The sequence below is a fragment of the Ursus arctos genome, unplaced genomic scaffold, assembly GCF_023065955.2.
Source record: "Ursus arctos isolate Adak ecotype North America unplaced genomic scaffold, UrsArc2.0 scaffold_9, whole genome shotgun sequence".
Lineage (NCBI taxonomy): Eukaryota > Metazoa > Chordata > Mammalia > Carnivora > Ursidae > Ursus > Ursus arctos.
In genome coordinates, this window is record NW_026623111.1 from 42,098,338 (window position 1) to 42,117,527 (window position 19,190).

At 35.6% G+C, this 19,190-nt stretch overlaps 1 protein-coding gene across 25 annotated transcripts in view; it reads right to left on the reverse strand.

Annotated features, from left to right (window-relative positions):
• CLOCK (clock circadian regulator) overlaps positions 1–19,190 on the reverse strand; it is a 137,500-nt gene that overhangs the window by 62,757 nt on the left and 55,553 nt on the right. For 24 of the 25 annotated variants that reach the window (XM_044387755.3, XM_044387759.3, XM_044387758.3 and 21 more), the window contains 4 exons: positions 13,732–13,821; positions 11,291–11,350; positions 7,466–7,614; positions 4,131–4,222 (listed from right to left, as the gene is read on the reverse strand). In XM_044387755.3, the coding sequence (XP_044243690.1) occupies positions 4,131–4,222; positions 7,466–7,614; positions 11,291–11,350; positions 13,732–13,778 (348 nt within the window). In that variant the 5' untranslated portion in view covers positions 13,779–13,821. Of the gene's footprint in view, positions 1–4,130; positions 4,223–7,465; positions 7,615–11,290; positions 11,351–13,731; positions 13,822–19,190 lie in introns of those variants that run through there. The other variant, XM_026508927.4, reaches the window with a different exon arrangement.

The window sequence follows — 19,190 nt, forward strand, 5'->3', positions numbered from 1 at the left end:
CTATTGTGACTACATCAAAATAAAAACTTCTGCAGAGTGAAGAAAGCAATCAACAAAACTAAAAGGCAACCTATGGAATGGGAGAAGATATTTACAAATGACATATCTGATAAAGGGTTAGCATCCAAAATATATAAAGAACTTATAAAACTTAACACCCCAAAACCAAATAATCCAATTAAAAAAATGGGCAGAAGACATGAACAGACATTTCTCCAAAGACATATAGATGGCCAACAGACACATGAAAAGATGCTCACCAACACTTATCATCAGGGAAACGCAGATCAATACCACAATGAGATATCACCTCACACCTGTCAGAATGGCTAAATCGACAACACGAGAAACAACCAGTGTTGGCGAGGATGTGGAGAAAAAGGAACATTCTTGCACTGTTGGTGGGAATGCAAACTGGTGCAGCCCTTGTGGAAGACAGTATGGAAGTTCCTCAAAAAGTTAAAAATAGAACTACCCCATGATCCAGCAATCTCACTACTGGGTATCTACCCAAAGAATACAACACTAATTCAAAGGGATACATGTGCCCTGATGTTTACAGCAGCATTATTTACAATATCCATGATATGGAATCAGCCCAAGTGTCCACTGACTGATGAATGGATAAGGAAGAGGTTGTACGTATGTACGTACATACGTACGTACACACTCACACACAAAAATATACAATGAAATATTATTCAGCCATAAAAAAGAATGAAATCTTGCCATTTGCAACAACATGGATGGAGCTAGAGATTATTATGCTACATGAAATAAGTCAGTCAGAGAAAGACAAATACCATATGATTTCACCGCTGTGTGGAATTTAAGAAATAAAACAAATGAACAAAGGAAAGAGACAGACCAAGAAACAGACTCTTAACTCCAGAGAACAAACTGATGGTTACCAGAGGAGAGGTGGGTAGGGGGATGGGTTAAACAGGTGATGGGGACTAAGGAGTACACTTTTGAAGAGCAATGGGTGGTGTACGGAACTGGTGAATCGCTATATTGTACACCTGAAAATAATATAATACTGTACGTTAACTAACTGGAATTAAAATAAAACACTCAAAAAAGAACTCCTTGTCTTCCCATTGATATCTGTTTGGCCCACATAAAAGAACTGTGTAAACCCTTATTATTTATTTAGTGTTTAATCTGGGAAAGACAGGAATGGAAGTTCTAGAGAAAGGGACAGTACCTCCTTGTGGATCTGTATCTAAGATGAAGCTGACAGGGCACTAGCAAATTACTAGAGAGAGTGGCCAGCTGCCAAGGAAAATGAGCTACATACTAGGAGATTACTTCACATAGATATGACTTTGTAGAAAGATCTGATCAGGCTAAATCATCCTGATTTCCCTGGCTACTCTCAAGCTACCCCCCTCACTCTCAAGGATAAAAAGAAGTATTCCCCAGGCAACAAAGATAAAAGGGAGATGGACGGGTGGCAATGGAGGAAAAGTGAGAAACAGCCAACACGTAAGTTATAAGTTTCCCAGTTCTTTCATTAATTAGCTACCTGACCTTGGACAAGTTGCAACTTCTCTGGGCCTCATCCATAAAATGAGCTGAATGATTTAATACCTTCTACTAGCAGCTCTAATATTCCAACATAGAGTCTATATTTAAAATTCTGCTGGAAATGGTATTGGGACTACCCATCTGTAATCTGATCAACACAAGTGGCCAACAGTAACACAACTAGGTTAGCTGGACCATGGTTGTAATATATACACATATTTATACATATCCTCCTTGTATCTTGTACATATCTTGGCATATTAATGTTAGAATATATATTATATAATATATAGTTAATATATAGTAGATATATTGTATATGTAGTTAATATATAGAATATATAGTTGTTAATATTCATTAAAAAGCAAAAATGTCCTTAAGATATTAATAAATAGATAAATGTAACACTTTTTAGGAATGTAATCTTAAAAGCTGCAAGGGTAATAATTCATATTTTCAAAATTTTTAGTATGTTCAAGTTTTCTGTTGCATATTACAATGTTCTAATCTCTAGATTTATTTTTTATAGTAATCTACATATGTACATGTGTCTTGACAAATAATAAAAAAAAAAAATCTGACCAGTGTAAAGAAAATTTGGAGACAATGCTTCTCTGTTTAGCTTATTAGTGAATTTACCTTCATTAAGGTATTAAGAAATAAGTGAAGATACTATACAAATTTATGAATTTATAAGAAATTTTTCATACCATTAAAACAAAGTGGGTAGTTTATGATTAACAGAGGATCTTATTAAACCACTGCACTGAGATTATAATCATAAAATAAAAATTAAGGAGTGATTAAATGAGCTATTTCCTTTCTGTTTAGACATTAGTTTGTGTGTACTCTTTCATAAACGCATTACTTATATCTAACAAGATAATTCTGGACAATGTCAATGAGGTTAGTGATGAGTAGATGATCAGAAGGCTATTACAGCCCACTCTTTTATGAACTTTAGAAGAAATAAAATAATTTTGTTAGAGAAGAACACTTACCTTTTAGAGGAAAAAAACCCTTAAAATTAGAAACTATTATTTGGTTTCTAACTGAAGTGTCCACTATTTAAAGAGCTAATTGCTGGTTTTTAAGCTAAAAGGTCTGTTCTTTGGCTAGCTTTCACTGTAAAGAAGTTGTATGAGTGGCAGCCTGCACAGAGGCTCAGGCCATGGAAAGCAGAGGCTGCAGTGAATCCCAGCTGAGCTACTTAACAACTGAGCTACTTACTCTGTTACTGTGGGTATCATAATCCCTTTGTTCCTCTATCTTCTCATCTGAGCAAAGTAAGAAAGTGATACGAACAGGTATTTCATACGATTACTGTGAGCATTCATTGGTTAATACGTGAAAAGTGCTCAGTTATTTTTCAGATTTTAAGCACAGCTATAAATACATGTATTTATAGTCCAACAAATTTTCATATGGTAACATTTCTGCTGAATATGTACTTAATCCAGCAATTAACTGTTTCATCTAAAGTATCAACAAAAAAATAACTCATTAATTTGCAATATATTTTATGTTGCTTTAGACTTTAATCGATACACAAAGACACTTGCAATATGGTCATTACACATACATACATGACAGAGATAAACGCTTACAGTCTAAAATAATTTATCCAAACAAACAGGGTAAGAGATGTAAATTATTTAACAACCTCTAACATCCCTACCTCAACTGCTTTCCTCAGCTCTATGTCTACTTTGTTAAGTGTTTGTTTATCCTGTCCTTAACTGCCACTGCCGAAGTATACCACCTCTTTTCCCTATCCAAGTTTTCATGGAAATTTGATACGGAAATGTGTACTTTGTGTACAAAGATGATACCTATATTATTCTACATAGGAAACAATTAAAAAGTAGAAAAGTAAAACTGATAGATACAAGTGACTCAAAATTTTTGTGGATTTTTGTGGGTTTTCAATTATAAGCAAGTATGTTCCGAATTGTTTTCAAAAATAATTTTGTTATAGAACATTTACTTATTTCCTTTTAAAAGTTTCTACTTGAATTAAGAAGGGTTGCCTTTCAATGTATGTTTCCATGTTTCAATATTTTCAAAATACTTCATTTATTGTCATTTTATATTGTATTTAGGTGAATTTCAAGTTGTTAAAAAAGATCCTTGATCCAGTAGTATACATCTCATAATATTTAAAGATTTTTTTTTTAAAGTAATCTCTATACCCAACATGGGGCTCGAACTCATGACCCCGAGACCAAGAGTCTTATGCTTTACTGAGCCAGCAGGTGTCCCTCAAAAATAATATTTAACATGTGATGAATAAAATACATTATTCTTCATTTGAATGTTGTTAGTGTAGCCTCAGGTAAAGAATGTGATAGCGATAGGCTTCTGACTTTTATTAAGCCTCTCAAAAATCATATAAAAAATATGAAAATTTAAGATTATCTTACCACATACTACTATTTACTTATATTGATTAATTTTAATTGAAGATATAGTTTATTGATTTACAATTATTTAAGACTTTTCAATATTAAATTAATATTGTTAAAACCATACTAAAATTCGTCACCTCAATGATTTTTTTTGAGGAAATAAAACTTTTCAAAAATTAAATCTAGACATACCTCTAACATTAATTGTGTAAATTCTTCATTACTAAGGAATGTAGGTTTCCAGTCCTGTCGAATTTCACTGGCATCTGACTGTGCAGTGATTTCTGTAAAGATTATTTGACACATTAGTGGCATACTCCAAACACAGGGTAGGGGTAAGGGGTGGTACAAAAGTCCAACAAATTGCCTTCTCTCCTCCCTCTCTATTTAAGATGAGAACCACAGGTAATAACATTGGTTTAGGTAGGTATCAGGAGGCCCAGGCTTGGGTATGATGAAATACATGGACTAATGTGGCAAGTTATCTCCTTGGATTTGGTCTCTTGGAAATACCAGTCCCCGGTTTTTCTTTGGGGAGTCTGTATTGCTGAAGGCCTGAGACTACTTCCTGCTTGACATAATGACCAAATAAGAATCAGAACAAGCATATTAGTATCAAGCATTAGGAAGAAATTCTTTCTCCTCATCCTTCTCTTGACATTCAAATGGTAGAACCTAGCTAGAGCAGTCATACGGACATGAACCTGGAGGAGACGAGCCAAGGAGGTCAGTCAGTCAGTCTGCTTTTAACTAAGACGACTTTAGGCTTGCCTGTTACGAGGCAGAAAGATTCCTCCCAATCTGAGGTGCTCTATCCTGAACTAATCAAGGAGACTAAATTAAAATTTGGGAAAAAACTTTAAAGTAATAATCCCAGAGTGATTTTGCTTAGTGTCCTCTTGAATCTTTTCTTAGTGGTAGGGAACTGGTCAAAAATCTGGAAATCCCTGGCTTGGGGCACACATTTTAACAAAATTATTAGTTTATTTTGCAACATTTTTCTAATGCATTTGGTTATGAGAAAGCTATTTATAAATGATGAAACCTGAACTATTTAGGTAATAAATATTTTTTCATTTTTAAATGCAGACATATTCAACAACCAGGCAAAATAAAAATCTATTATCACAGATTTTACTCCACAAAATATATTCTACTTTTCAGTGAAAGTAGGGACTAAGCTATTCTGATTTTGTATTACCACATACATAAACATAGGATATTAAATTGTCACCCAACATTTGGCATACTGAAAATGCCTGTACTACAATATGATGAGTAACTAGGAAGTCTAGCTACTAATTCTGGGGAATACAGTCATGCTTTTCAAGTTCGCAGCAATTATATACATCCAGAAAAAGAATTTAAATACACAAGCAAATCCATCAAGTTTAGTTAAACACAGGCTTAGAGTACTAACAAAAGTATGTAAGAACTCCCTTTCAATTTAAGGTTAATTTTACTTTTATGAGAATTATATACCCAATTTTGAAAAAAAAAACAACTGACCCACTTAATGCCAGAATTAATCTTCCATTACCAGGGGCAAATGATTTCATTTCATTCAGCAATCATTTATTGAACTGCAATGTCTGAAGGCACTGAGTATGCTAACAAGGGACACTAAACTAAGGTTAGTGAGAATACTATTTGAAGAGATAAAATGTAATGATAATGGTGACAATAAAATTGAAGACAATCAATTTTGATACATTTACAGAAAAATCAACAGAAACTGTGACACAGTACTAAGGAAGGTGGAAAAAAATCTAAGTCTTTTTTTTTTTTTTTTTTTTAAGATTCTATTTATTGATTTGACAGAGAGAGAGACAGCCAGTGGGAGAGGGAACACAAGCAGGGGGAGGGGGAGAGGAAGAAGCAGGCTCCCAGCGGAGCAGGGAGCCCGATGCAGGGCTCAATCCCAGGACCCTGGGATCACACCCTGAGCCGAAGGCAGATGCTTAACGACTGAGCCACCCAGGCGCCCCAAAATCTAAGTCTTTTCAGGCGTGAGTCCTAGGGACTGAAAGGGTAGTGTAAAAACGTAAAAAGGAAAGTTTAAAGAGGTGACTTGACAAAATGAAAATGAATTCAGTTTCAGATGCACAGAGTTTGAGCACATGCAAAAGAAAGATCTAGAAGTTATCTGGAAACAAAAGACTGAAGAGTTGGCATCTAAAAATACAGATATGGTAGTTTAATAGAGAGGCAATAGTTGGAAGCTATGGAATGATTATCTCAGAGAAAGCAAGAGCACAAAAGATAAGACATTTGGGGGGGAAAAAAAGAAAGAGTTTCAATTAGGAAGGGGAGGTGAATGAAGAAGTGCAGTATAACACAGGCCAAGGGGGGAAAAAAAGCCAGTGGCAGATGGATTAAAACTTCCAGTGCAGGGGCACCTGGTGCTTAATGGGTTAAGCATTGGACTCTTGATTTCGGCTCAGGTCATGATCTCAGGGTCCACTCTAAGCAATGGAGCCTGCTTGGGATTCTCTCTCGCTCTCCCTCTGCACCTCCCCCACTCACGCTCTCTAATAAGTAAATAAATCTTCTAAAAAAAATTTCCAGTGCATTAGGTGTAAGAAAACGCTACTGCTATCACTTGATTGGCAGCAGAACAGGTGGGGCTGCCGGCATTTGTAAAATTAACAAAAATAATTTCAAAGAGTGGTGGAGCATAAACCAGCCTGGTAATGCATGACTGAGCGAGCCCTGGAGGAGTGAATAAAAGTACTAGTTACAAATTCTCCTTTTGAGAAGTTTTGCGGTTTCATTTGCATCTGGAAAAGGAAATGTCCTTCTACAAGTTTTTCATCTATTATCTCTGTTACCAAAATATTCAATGTTCTTTAACTTTTTCATGACTCCTTTAGTCAAAACGATTTTCTTCGACTAATAATCACTTAATCTTAGAAACAGTATTTATTTCCTAGACATAGACTGAAATCATCCTTTAAAATGGCATACAAGGCCCTCATGATGTGGTTCTTACCTTTCTTTGAAATATATCCATAATTTTTCAACTCAACTATGCTCCAATTACACTGAACCCTGCTTCTCTGCTTCTGCACACACTATTTCCTATTTCCTCCAGGTGAAATGCTCTTCTCCTTACTTAATCTAAAAGGAAGACTCAGCTGAAAAACCAACTATTTTTAAGGCTTTCCTGACACATTTTTTTTTTCTCCTCTGTGTTCTCATGGCAAGTTATGGTTTACAAACACCATAGGTATCTGCATTGTCAATTAGCTGTTTATATATTTGTTTTCCTTGGCTTGAGTTAACTGAGGGCCAGGATTGCTACTCTGCACCCCAAGAATCTAGGATATAGCAGGCACTAAATAAATGTTTGTTGAATGAAATAAAGAACATACCGGGAAACCTTTAAAAAGGTAATTGATTTCTTTCTCTCAAAAAAAGGTGAGGAAGCATCCAATTTTAAGAATCACTGTTAAGATTCTATCACATTATGCTTTAAGGGAGATACGTTATTAAAAAAAATCCGTCTTATAAAGTTAAAATTTTACCTTTATGCTTTCGTAAAAAATCAATGCTCTTCTGCAGAACAGTAGACTTGTCCATCTTCCTAGCATTACCAGGAAGCATGGATCCCAGTTCTTTAATGAGAACATTAAATTGATCTCTACGTTTCTTTTCAGATTTGTTTCTAGATACTCTGATGAAAAAAAAAATTAAGCGGCTTTCAAACAATCCATTTGATTATACACACAGTTTAATACAATGCTCACTTTAGACATAATTACACACCATGTACTTCCATCAATATAGGTGATAATAAGTATTTAGCTACAGGTTACCAACAATGCACAATTAATTGGGGCAATATTTTCTTCTCAGTTTATCACTGAAGAACTTACATATTAAGCATCTGGCAAACATGTTCTTAGGAAAATGTCAATAAGACAAACTTCATTCAAATCTCAGGTTTTAGGTTATTATGAATATTACTGAGATACATTTGTGGAAGTGCATATAATGTGCAAATACAAATTATTCAAGATTACTAGGTAGGAGAAAGTTATCCATCTCAAGTTTTAAATCACAAACAAATCTAAAAATGAAAATCTCTCTACCCTCAGGCTTATCCATGTAGTCTTCCTCTTTATTCCTGTATGCCAGGCTCCAGCACAGAGCTATAAACCATTTGTTTGCATCTCTCTCTCTCTCTCCATTAGGCTGTCTACACCTTGATAACACAGCCCCAATTTTTTCATCTAAGCACTTAAGGGTAACAACTAACAAAGAGTAAGCACTCAAAATATGTGTGCCAAATGAATAATTAGTACTGTTGTATGTGAAGCAGCTAAACAATTATTGAGTGGCACCAGGACCTTCAGACAACTAAGTGCAATTATTTACATAGCAATTAATCATTCTATACTACCTCTAATTGTCTATTTTGTGAAGTTAGATTTTCTAATTCAGTTTTTGTTTAAGCAAAGTATACTCATTTCCCAAAAGGTCAGGGGATAATTTTATTTATTTTTTGTTTTTCAGTACCAAAGAAGCATTTATTCTATATTAGTACCAGGAAAAATTACAATGGTTCAAACCTCCTAAGAAACATAATAGATGTTAAAATGACTGCATCAACAAACAGTGAGTGCCTGCTATAATAATAGAAACTGTGCTAATAAAGGCTAGGGATACGGGGAAAAGACAAGCTCTTTCAAGAAATTTATCTAATTCCTATGGAAATTCAGAGGAACCGGAGATGGCATCCTCATGTACTAAAGTGAGTTATGAAGGTTGAGTGAGAAAAGGATGGTAATGGAGTATATGCAAGGTATTGCAGGTACAGGTAACTTGTACAGGAACGAAAACCTATCACAAGTAGTTCAATCTGGCTAACATGGCCAATGAATAGGCTTTCTGTGCCCCAGTATGCTAGAGCTGGGGGCGGGGGGAATAAATGCTGGAAAAAATCATGAAGTTTTTATGTTACATAAAAGGATTTTATGACTCCTGAAAGTCATGGAAAGGCACTGAACTGTTTTTAAGCAATGAAATGATGGGAACAGAACTGCTTGTTAATGAGACCATTCTGGCATCAGAGTGATGAAAGGATCAAAGCTTGGTGAAACAAATTCATTTAGCAAATACTCTTGAAAACTTACTGTGTGGCAAACAAGCCCGGACACCTGATGACCATTTAGGAGGCAAGTGCAGCATCCCAGCCTATAAGTCATGGCAGTGGCAGTGTTAACAGAGTAATGTGGGTTTGAGGGTTAAGAGGCAGAACTATCCATTCTAGGTAAATCAGACCTGGTTTGCAGTGGGAAGCAAAAGGGAAACCTAAGAGGATTCCCAAGTTACTGACAATGCTGCATATTAATGTGAAATAATGACATGTGATACTGGTTTTGGTGGACAGATAGTCTGGAGAGAATTTAGATAGGATGAAACTGCCTATTTCACATTTTAAAAGATATACACAAGAGGCTTAGATATACAGATCTAGTTATAGTCCTTTAGAAAAAAGAAATAAGCATTTGAGAATTAGCACGTATGGAGTATCTGAACACAAGAACTGGGATAAAAATAAAAGCCAATATTCACTGCATACTTATGTGCCAGGCACTACTACAAGCGCTGACGACATCTCAATTACCTCTATGAGGTAGACTTTCTTACCACTTTGCATTTTACAGGTGACAACTCAGGCACAGAGGAGAACATGCCCGGTGCCATTCAGCTAACACGAAGTAGTAATTCCAATCAGCCACTTTTATTCCAGGGAAGAAAACATACAGAATTCACATATTGCCAACTCTATCACTGGATCACAACCACTAAAGCAAACTTCACTTCATATTACATTTAGGCTGGAACTTCTCAGCCCTTGTGATGACTTCACTGAGAACAGGCCACAGATGTTTCATTTTGAGGGTGGATATAAAACTCCCTTTGTTCTTGGTTCAACACTAAGGTACTTGAACTCATCGTTTTAGTCAGAGTTCAGTGTGGTCCTCCTTAATTCTGACAGTATAGTGAGGTTCTTTCTCTTTCTTCAGTGTCTTCCAGAGCCATAGTATTTCTGGTTCCCTAAAAACATTATCAAACTCTCAGAGTCTTCAAAAATAGAACACCCTCAGCTTAATTTATCCATCTATAAACTTGGCCTTTAAGACTACCCAAGTCAATTCCTTACAGTTCTACCTCTTCATTCAGGCAAGACTGAAGAACTTTCCTTCACCAGATTGAGGTTAAGGGATAAGGGGTTGTCCTATATATTTTTAGCTTCAAATCCAGGTCTTTCATTTCCTTGAATACGTTGTATAGTTTTCCTAAAAATCTTCTTCTTAGATATGTTTTAATTATTCATTAAAGTATTCAGCAACTTACCTGGTTATTGTATTTCTCTTATCCCAGTATCCCCCCCCTTTTTTTTGCTAAATACAGACATGTAAGAACTATTACTTATTGCATGCTTATCTTTTGTATCTGTGTATTATACAACAACCTCTACCCTTGTCTAAGCGTCCACATAGTTCAACACAGCTGGAAAAAAAAAAAACAAAACCCAGAAAGTGTTTACTACTCACTCGGAGGGACTACAAACTTTGCTATAATGCTACCTGGACCCTCCCCCTCCTGATAATATAATTAACTGCCAATGCTCCTATTTAAGGTAGAAGCCCCCATCAATACCACCACAGCTGTAGATTCCATTCCCTCACCTACTTGAGGATACTTCTCCAACAATTTTCCCTCCCTTTCCCCATTGTCTACTTTCCCTTCTATTAGGAGAATGGAGGCATGTGGAGATCACAGGGGCCTACCCTGAAAGAACTCCCAATCACCAAAGCTGAAACAATTTGAGCAATAAAATAAAATAGCACTGGAGTATATAACCTAAAATATAAAATAAACACAGGAGTCCAGACAGACATAAAAAAATGGGGAACAATGTTTTTATAGAAGTATTCCAAACGTGTGTAGGTATCCCCTCCTATGGAAGGTGGAGCTTAATTCCCTCCATCCCTACTCTGAAGGTAGGCTACACTTAATAACTTGCTACCAAAGGGGAAAAGAGTAACTATAATGGTGAATCTAGCAAGCTCTACCTTAGCCGAGTGATGAAAGTTAACATCGTTAGTGATATCTTATAGATATTATACATTCATAATATGATATGATGAGTGGAACGCTTTTACAGGATAATTTTACTTAAATTATAAACTGCATACTGATATTCTAAGCTTTTCCACTTTGCTAATATATCTAAGTTCTTAAGGCAGGCAGCTTTTGGAAATCACTAATTTACTATTTATTTACTTTTACATTTACTTACTCATTTATTTACTATTTTACATCTTAAGGTGAACTACCTTTTTGCTTTGTCCTTGTCATCTTCTTCCACCAACCCATCAAAAATACTACCATCTTCTCTAAAAGAAAAAAGAAAGGTGGATAGAGAAAATAAGAGCAAACTCATTAAACAACAGCAATTCCAAAATGACATCTGAATCAAATCAGTTATATCCTAGGATTTCTGTAGAGTTAAAGGATTATACAAATTCTAATTCAATTAACTGCTAACCTGTTTTCTAACAAGTATTAGAACATTAAAGTTTATCCATGTTGAATTACATTTTTTAAAAGTTTATCACAAATGTGAATTTTTAAACTACTTATGTACTATATATATGACAGGCTAAACCAGAATTTAACTTAATCAGAGGTTAATACTTGTTTCAAACTGTTAGTAATCAATGAAAACTACAGAAAGTCAGTGTATTTGCCATTACATAAAATGATTCATTTGAAATTATTTTTAATTATAATAGCATTTCTTAAAAAATTTATTTTGAGACATTCATGTTATAAAACCACAAATCACTAATAAACATCACAGTATCTAGCATTTAACTTATATTAATACATTTCATTCATTACTGATTCATTTGACAAATATTAATACTCATGTGCCAGGCTCTGTTCTGGACATGATTATAGAGCATTAAAGCAGTTAATCAGACACAGAAATCCCTGCTCTCCTACAACTTATTATCTGGTAGAACGAAATAAATCAAGAAGGGAATATATGATGACAAGTTTTATATTAAGCGGTGATTTTTTAGTTACTGCAATCTTACTTTAATCTGAGAGGTTAGGGAAGGACCTGCTGAGGTGCGGACATCTAAGTTGAGATCTAAGTGACAAGAAGGGATTGGTTATGGGAAGATCTAGGGGAACAGCACTCTAACAAATGAAATCAAGAGCACTGGTAGCTAACTCCTTAACCTAAGTAGCAATATTAAATAATTTCATATGAGCTATACATGAATTCACTGTTCACTACTTTAACCACACCTTTCTGTGGCCTGTAAAGGCACATATAGTGCCTGTTGGACCCACTGTTGAGAGCATCTGCAAACCATGTATCATAGAGCTCCATGTCTGGACTTTCGGGGTTCCGTGTGTGCACTGCAATTTATGAAAACTTTTGTACATATATGTTACTGAGGAGAGAGTCCATAACTTTCATGATATTCCCAGAGATAATGAACTCATATTAAGAATCACTGCTTCTGTCTGAACACGGATGTTATCTCTAGATGTCATATTGTCTAGAATGGGTATTGGCAATCATCAAGAAGCATAATACCACAATCATATTTAATCTCTTAGGAGCACTGAAGGAACATCCTTTCTGAGGAGACAACTACACATAGAGCCCACCTGAAAATATGGCATAGCCCAAATCTATGGCAGTGCTGCAGGCAGGCCTCTCTAAGGAAACTCCTTGCCCCTTAGGTCTTAAGTTCTGGTAGAGTATATATCTTCACTGTTTATCTCACAGGAAAGGGAGACAGGCTGGCCCCAGACGTCAAAGGTCACTTCTGTATACAACTCTAGCTACAAAACTCTTAAAGAATCCCCTATGGAAGAATCACACAGTACACTATAATAAAAATACAGGAACTTTAGTGTCAGACAGACCAACACAGGTCATAATTCCAGCTCAGCACTTAACTATGTGACCTTAAACAAGTTATTCAACCTCCCTGACCTATCCTTTCCTTAGCTGTAAAATCTCATGGCATTATTGCGAGGTTAAATGAGGTAACATATAAAAAGTACTCGACAACAAAAAGCTGTCAAAGAGTAAGAGCTTAAAATGTTACTATATTTCATCAAATTAAAAACACCATTGATCTTTATAAAGACTTACCAGTATTTTATTTGCCACCAAGATGAAAAAAAATGCTACCAATTAAACTACAATAAGGCAATTGTAAGATGAATCTCAGTGTCAGAGGTGTTAAAATGTAAACAAACAAACAGAAAGTCTTAAAATCAAAGAAACAAGGTTTATCCTCCTTGTAAGAATATGATTTAAAGACTATAATTTTAACTAACAAAATCCTAATTAGAGTTACCATTTATCAATTACAAATGCTAAAATGCTTAAAGGGATGGCGTTAGCACCAACAGATTAAGGAGAAAAAGAACAAGACATAAGGAGATGGAAGATTCTATAAGATGCCAAGGAAACATCTGCCACTGTCACAATTTCTTTCAGAGTAGCTCAGACCAAACACTCAAAATTACAGTTCAAGATCTGTTTAGGACACAAACCATGTGCTACTGACTTTGGCTACAGATAGTATCAGTATGTCTGTTTGCTCGATATGGAAACTGAATGTAGCAGGAATTGTGTTTAAACATGAAACTCTTTTTATCAGTTTAATACAGACCACTACTCTAATAATAAATTCTAAAATAGCTTTATAGGATTCAAAATAGAGAGTCTCTAAAAACATACCTGTCAACAATTGAGCTCATTTTACTACAGCTTACGGTAAACAACATAACATATTACGTTTTCGTCTTGTGGTAGACATTTGTACTTCTCCTTGGGTGGAAGGAAAAATAAACAGTCATTAGTTTTCAAAAAATTTATTTCTACAAACATAGTAATGTTGAGAAACACTGTATGTTATCATAGAGAATTCAAATGTTTTGGTTTGTACCCAAGGCTGAAACATTATTTTCAAGCAAATACCTTTAGCTGGGACACATGTGAGGCTTCCTTCTAAAAAAGGAACACAGGGGGGAAAAACTGAGGATTCGTTTTCTATTAAAAAAGTAATAAAATAGTCTACTCTAAATATTTAGTATACATAGAGTATGTAAACTGTGAATAGGCTATAATTCAAAAAGATATGTACACCCCTATGTTCATGCATCAGTATTTACAACAGCCAAGATATGGAAAAAATCTAGGTGCCCATCAATATAGATGAATGGATAAAGAAGATGTGGTGTGTGGGTGTGTGTGGGGGTGTACGGTAGAATATTATTCAGCCATAACATATTACGTTTGTTATGAATGAAATCTTGCCAATCTTGACAACATGGATGAACCTATGCTGGGTGAAATAAGTCGGACAAATTCCATGATTTCACTTATGTGTGAAATCTAAAACACAAAACAAAACAGAAACAGACTCATAAATACAAAGAACAAACTGGTAGTTGCCAAAGGGGAGGGGAGTGGGAGGATGACTGAGCTAGGTGAAGGGAACTAAGGTGTGCAAACTGCAAGTTACAAAATAAATAAGTCATGGCAATAAAAAGTACAGCATAGGGAATATAGCCAATAATACTGTAATAACATTGTATGGTGACAGACGGTAACTACACCTATCATGGTGAGCATGTATAATGTACAAAACTGTTCAATCACTGTTTATACCTGAAACTAATATAACACTGTATGTCAACTAAACTTTAATTTAAAAAATCTAATCTACAACAAACATCTGTTTAAAGCCTACTTTCTATTAAATAGTAGGCTAAGCTTTAGGGATACAAGGATAAAAGACACAGTCCCTGCAGGCAAAAATCTACAATTGAATAGGGACACAGATACCTAAATAATAATAATAAAAAGGATAATGAAGGTATATAGAGAGGAGTCAGAGGAAATATTCTTGATGACAATGAGTTTGTAAGTAGTCTAGATTGTTACTAAAAATATGGTGCAGAGACCATCAGCGCTGACATCATCTGAGACCTTGTTAAAAGTCCTACTGAATCAGAATCTACATTTTAACAAGGTCCCCATGTAATTTGTATGACCATTTGAGTATGAGAAGTAATAGACTAGAGGACAAGAAAAGGTAGTATCTGAAAGGATGCGAAGCCACAAGAATGGCAATTTGCAAAGGCACAGGTCTTTATGAGACGAGGGAGCATCCTATTTAAGAAACCTAAGAGGTTTAGCATTTTCTTTAGAGAAAAATCTAGTCACGTTACAACTTAAAGTTTAATTACTAGAGAATAAAATGAGAATAAGAGTGGATAGAAGCGTGAAGGCAAGATGGGTAAAAAGAGCCTTCTTGGGGTGTTCCTGGCTGGCGCAGTCAGTACAACATCCAACTCAACCTCACGGTTGTAGGTTCAAGCCCCACGCTGGGTGTAGAGATCACTTAAAAATAAAATAAAATAAAATAAAATAAAATAAAATAAAATAAAATAAAATAAAATAAAATAAAAAATAAATAAATAAATAAATAAAATAAAATAAAAAATAAAATAAAATAAAATAAAATAAATGAAAGAGAAAAGGGAGGGAAGGGCCTTATTATAAGGAGTTTCATACCCACATTGAAGAATTAAGATTTACTACTTTAAAAGAATCATAAGCCTAAAATTTGTCATCCTATATTCTATAGGTTTTCTAAAGTATAAGGCAGGTTTTATTCACACAAAATACTTATATCCTATAGTCGTGAATGAAATATTGAACAACCACCTTAATGCTAATAAAAACCCTAACAGTTTTTGAGGCATGAGAAATTCTACCTTAAGTATTATATCTTTTATTTAAAATTTAGAAAATAGTGTAAATTAATGTGGAATTCTAACTAACTGAGAACAGATGAAAGTTGTCTTAAGAACATGGGATTCTGGGGCGCCTGGGTGGCACAGTGGTTAGGCATCTGCCTTCAGCTCAGGGCGTGATCCCGGCGTTCTGGGATCGAGCCCCACATCAGGCTCCTCCGCTATGAGCCTGCTTCTTCCTCTCCCACTCCCCCTGATTGTGTTCCCTCTCTCGCTGGCTGTCTCTATCTCTGTCGAATAAATAAATAAAATCTATAAAAAAAAAAAAGAACATGGGATTCTGAACTATTCTATCACTGTTTTCAAATGTACAGGCACGAAGGAGCAAACAAATGGTCCTTGCTCAATGATGCTGCAGTGCCCCTGTGGTTATGGCTATAGAAGTGAGACTGCAAAGGGCTAAGAGCTCTTAAAAGAAAATGAGTGGGGAGTCAGGGGTAAAAGCAAAAAGAAGTAACACTAGATAAAATACTGGCTTTAAGTGTCTGGGTCAACATCAGCAGATGGAACATGGAATTACACAATTTGAGAGTTAGAAGAGACTTTAAAGATGAGTTCAGCACAACCCTCTGCTCTAAGAGACATAGCTATCATCACAGTAATAACAGAGGCTGGTTCTATCGCTAGAACAAAAAGACCAGTGTAAAAGGTAACAGCCAAGTTGGGTGAATCAAAAAAGAACAGTTTCGACTTCAAAGTTGAAAGGCCAGACCTAAGCCTTATGTGGCACCAAATGTATGTTTCCTTAATTATCAAAAGGTAGAAAATAGGGCAAACTAGGAGGGGGGAAAAAAAAACAGGACCCCCAAGAATTAGGGCTTAGACTATAGGAAGGGCCATCCTAACTGAACCCAAAATGGTTTAGGAGATACAGGCCGATGCTTTATTACGCTATTTTACTAACGTTGTTAACAATAGGCTTCCAAACATTTATTGTGCTAACTGAACAACATAATGACTATGTTTCTCTAACAGTCTAGTCCAAGATCTTTTTTCTCCCATTCTAGTCAACTGACAGGATATATTTAAGGGAAAGGGAAGGGAAGAAGTGAAATAGGCCCTTAGAACTAAGTATTCTAGAGACAACTGTGAGAAGATTCCTCTTAACTTCTTTAAATGGTGCCAAATTAATTTTATCAAAACACAATGGTAATGGGGGAACAGCCAAAAGGTCTTGTTTGTTCTTGTTAGGCTTCACATTTTCAGTACCAAAAAACTACCCAGAGTCACACTTCCCATGCTATGGATTCTAAGGATTCAGTTTTAAAAAATAAGCAATGTCCCTACACACAGCAAGGAATTTCAAGTATATAATCTAATACAGATCAAATTTTATTATTAAAAGTCTTTCTTCTTGGGGTGCCTAGGTGGCTCAGTTGGTTGAGCATCCAACTCTTGATTTTGGCTCAGGTCATGATCGCAGGGTTGTGGCATGGAGTCCCACACAGGAATCCATGCTCAGCACGGAGTCTGCTTGTCCCTCTGCCGTTCCCCCTGCTCATGCACAGGCTCGCTCGCTTCCTTCCCTCTCTCTTTCTCAAATACAACATGCATGCATACAGTCTTTAAAAATCTTCTTTCTTAAATATGGACATTACTAAGTCCAGCATGGTATGCAATAATGTCTTTGAAAGGACCAGTGAATCCAAAGTTCACAAATTAAATTACCAAGGATCAAGTTTCAGCTAGGAATCCACCGCTCCTTTACATAAACAACTTCAGCTCAAAGTCACTCAGTGATGACTTCCCAGCTTTCCATTGATATTACTATTTTATGATGATAAAGGCCAAGAATGGCATAAGTCTTGTATCAATATCATTTTAAAAACAAGCTTTCAAAATTATTTATGAGGGATGCCTGGGTGGCTCAGTCGGTTAAGCACCTGCCTTTGGCTCAAGTCATGATCCCAGGAGTCCCCCATGAGGCTCCCTGCTCACCGGGGAGCCTGCTACTCCCTCTGCTTGTGTGCTCTCTCTCTGACAAATAAATAAAATCATATATACATATATAAAAAATTAATGAAATGGGGAGATATTAATAACTAAAGAAACTTTGTAAAACATTCAAACTTTCCCAAATACAGAAGCAGATATGTTTTTAATTCAGCATGCAACATTAAACATAATTAACAGAAAATTTCAGTGCCTGGAAATCCATCTTTGGAAAAGAACCCTTATACATAAAACAACACATTCTATATTAAAAATAAACTGTGCAGTATCTAATGACATGATACTAGTCCTCTGAACCCCATGCAGTCACCTCTCAAGGCTTTCCATTCCATCCATAGGCTCTTTCTACTTGGAAACTTAAGTCCTCTAATTGTAGACAGTTTGGTGAATCATTCTCTATTCTTTATTTCTCCTATTTCCCTCTTTTCTCCCTTTCTGGAATTCCTGTTATTTCAATACTGGAGATTCTGATGGTTCCTCCAATTTTCTTATTTTTTTCTTTCCCATTTAATTTTGCTTTACTCTCAAAATCTCAGTTTTACTTTTCCACTCTTCCACTGAGTTTTTCATTTCTAATTTAACTGTTTTTCTTTCATGCTTCATGGATTTAGCATCTCCTCTTACCTCTCTGAAACTATTAAACAATAGTTTTGTGTTTCAATTTTTACCTGCCTGCCTGGTCTCCATTTCCCCTAACTTGGTATTTTCTTTTGGCATGGTTATTTGGCTCTCACATTAAGAGGTTTTCCTAAAATGTTTAGTCATCTCTGGCCACCAGCTCATTTAAGGGTGAGGTCTAAAACGATCACTGAAGCTGTATATGATAGGGCTTGCCGACTATGAACTTTATTGCAGGGATATCAGGTTGGAATATTTCTTTAGGGAAATTCTTTAAGTCCGTTATCTTCAGCTCTTTTCTCTTAGGCTAGTTACAATTTCCAGAAAAGAATCTTCTAAACTACTAACTGAAAATTATAAATCTGGTAGACTGGGTCCTTAATCCCCCTATATTCAATATGATACTCCCATTCTCAACCATGTTTGGTGCATCTCTATTTTATCCTTGCTAGAAAATAAATCTTTAGCCTTCTGCTAAGATAGGGAAGGGGTAGTCGCCTGGAATTCCAAGGTCAAGAAAAGGATCTATGAAGTATAATGATTTCTTAGACTGGCAACAAATCAGCCTGTGTTTAATCCCACTCTTACTCCTTTGCAGAAGTAAAGCGTGCTCTCAATTCCTGACATTTTAGAGGTTCTATAAAGTGCCATAAAGTTCGTTTCTCATCATTCTCACAGCTGGCTCAGGATTCTAAGATCCATAAGATACCACACTTCTTTTTGCTTTTCAGCTCCCCAAATTTTGTTGTAATTATTTCTTCTCCCCTTCTCTTTGTTCTTGTGAAGTTATGTCTTTTGTTTAAA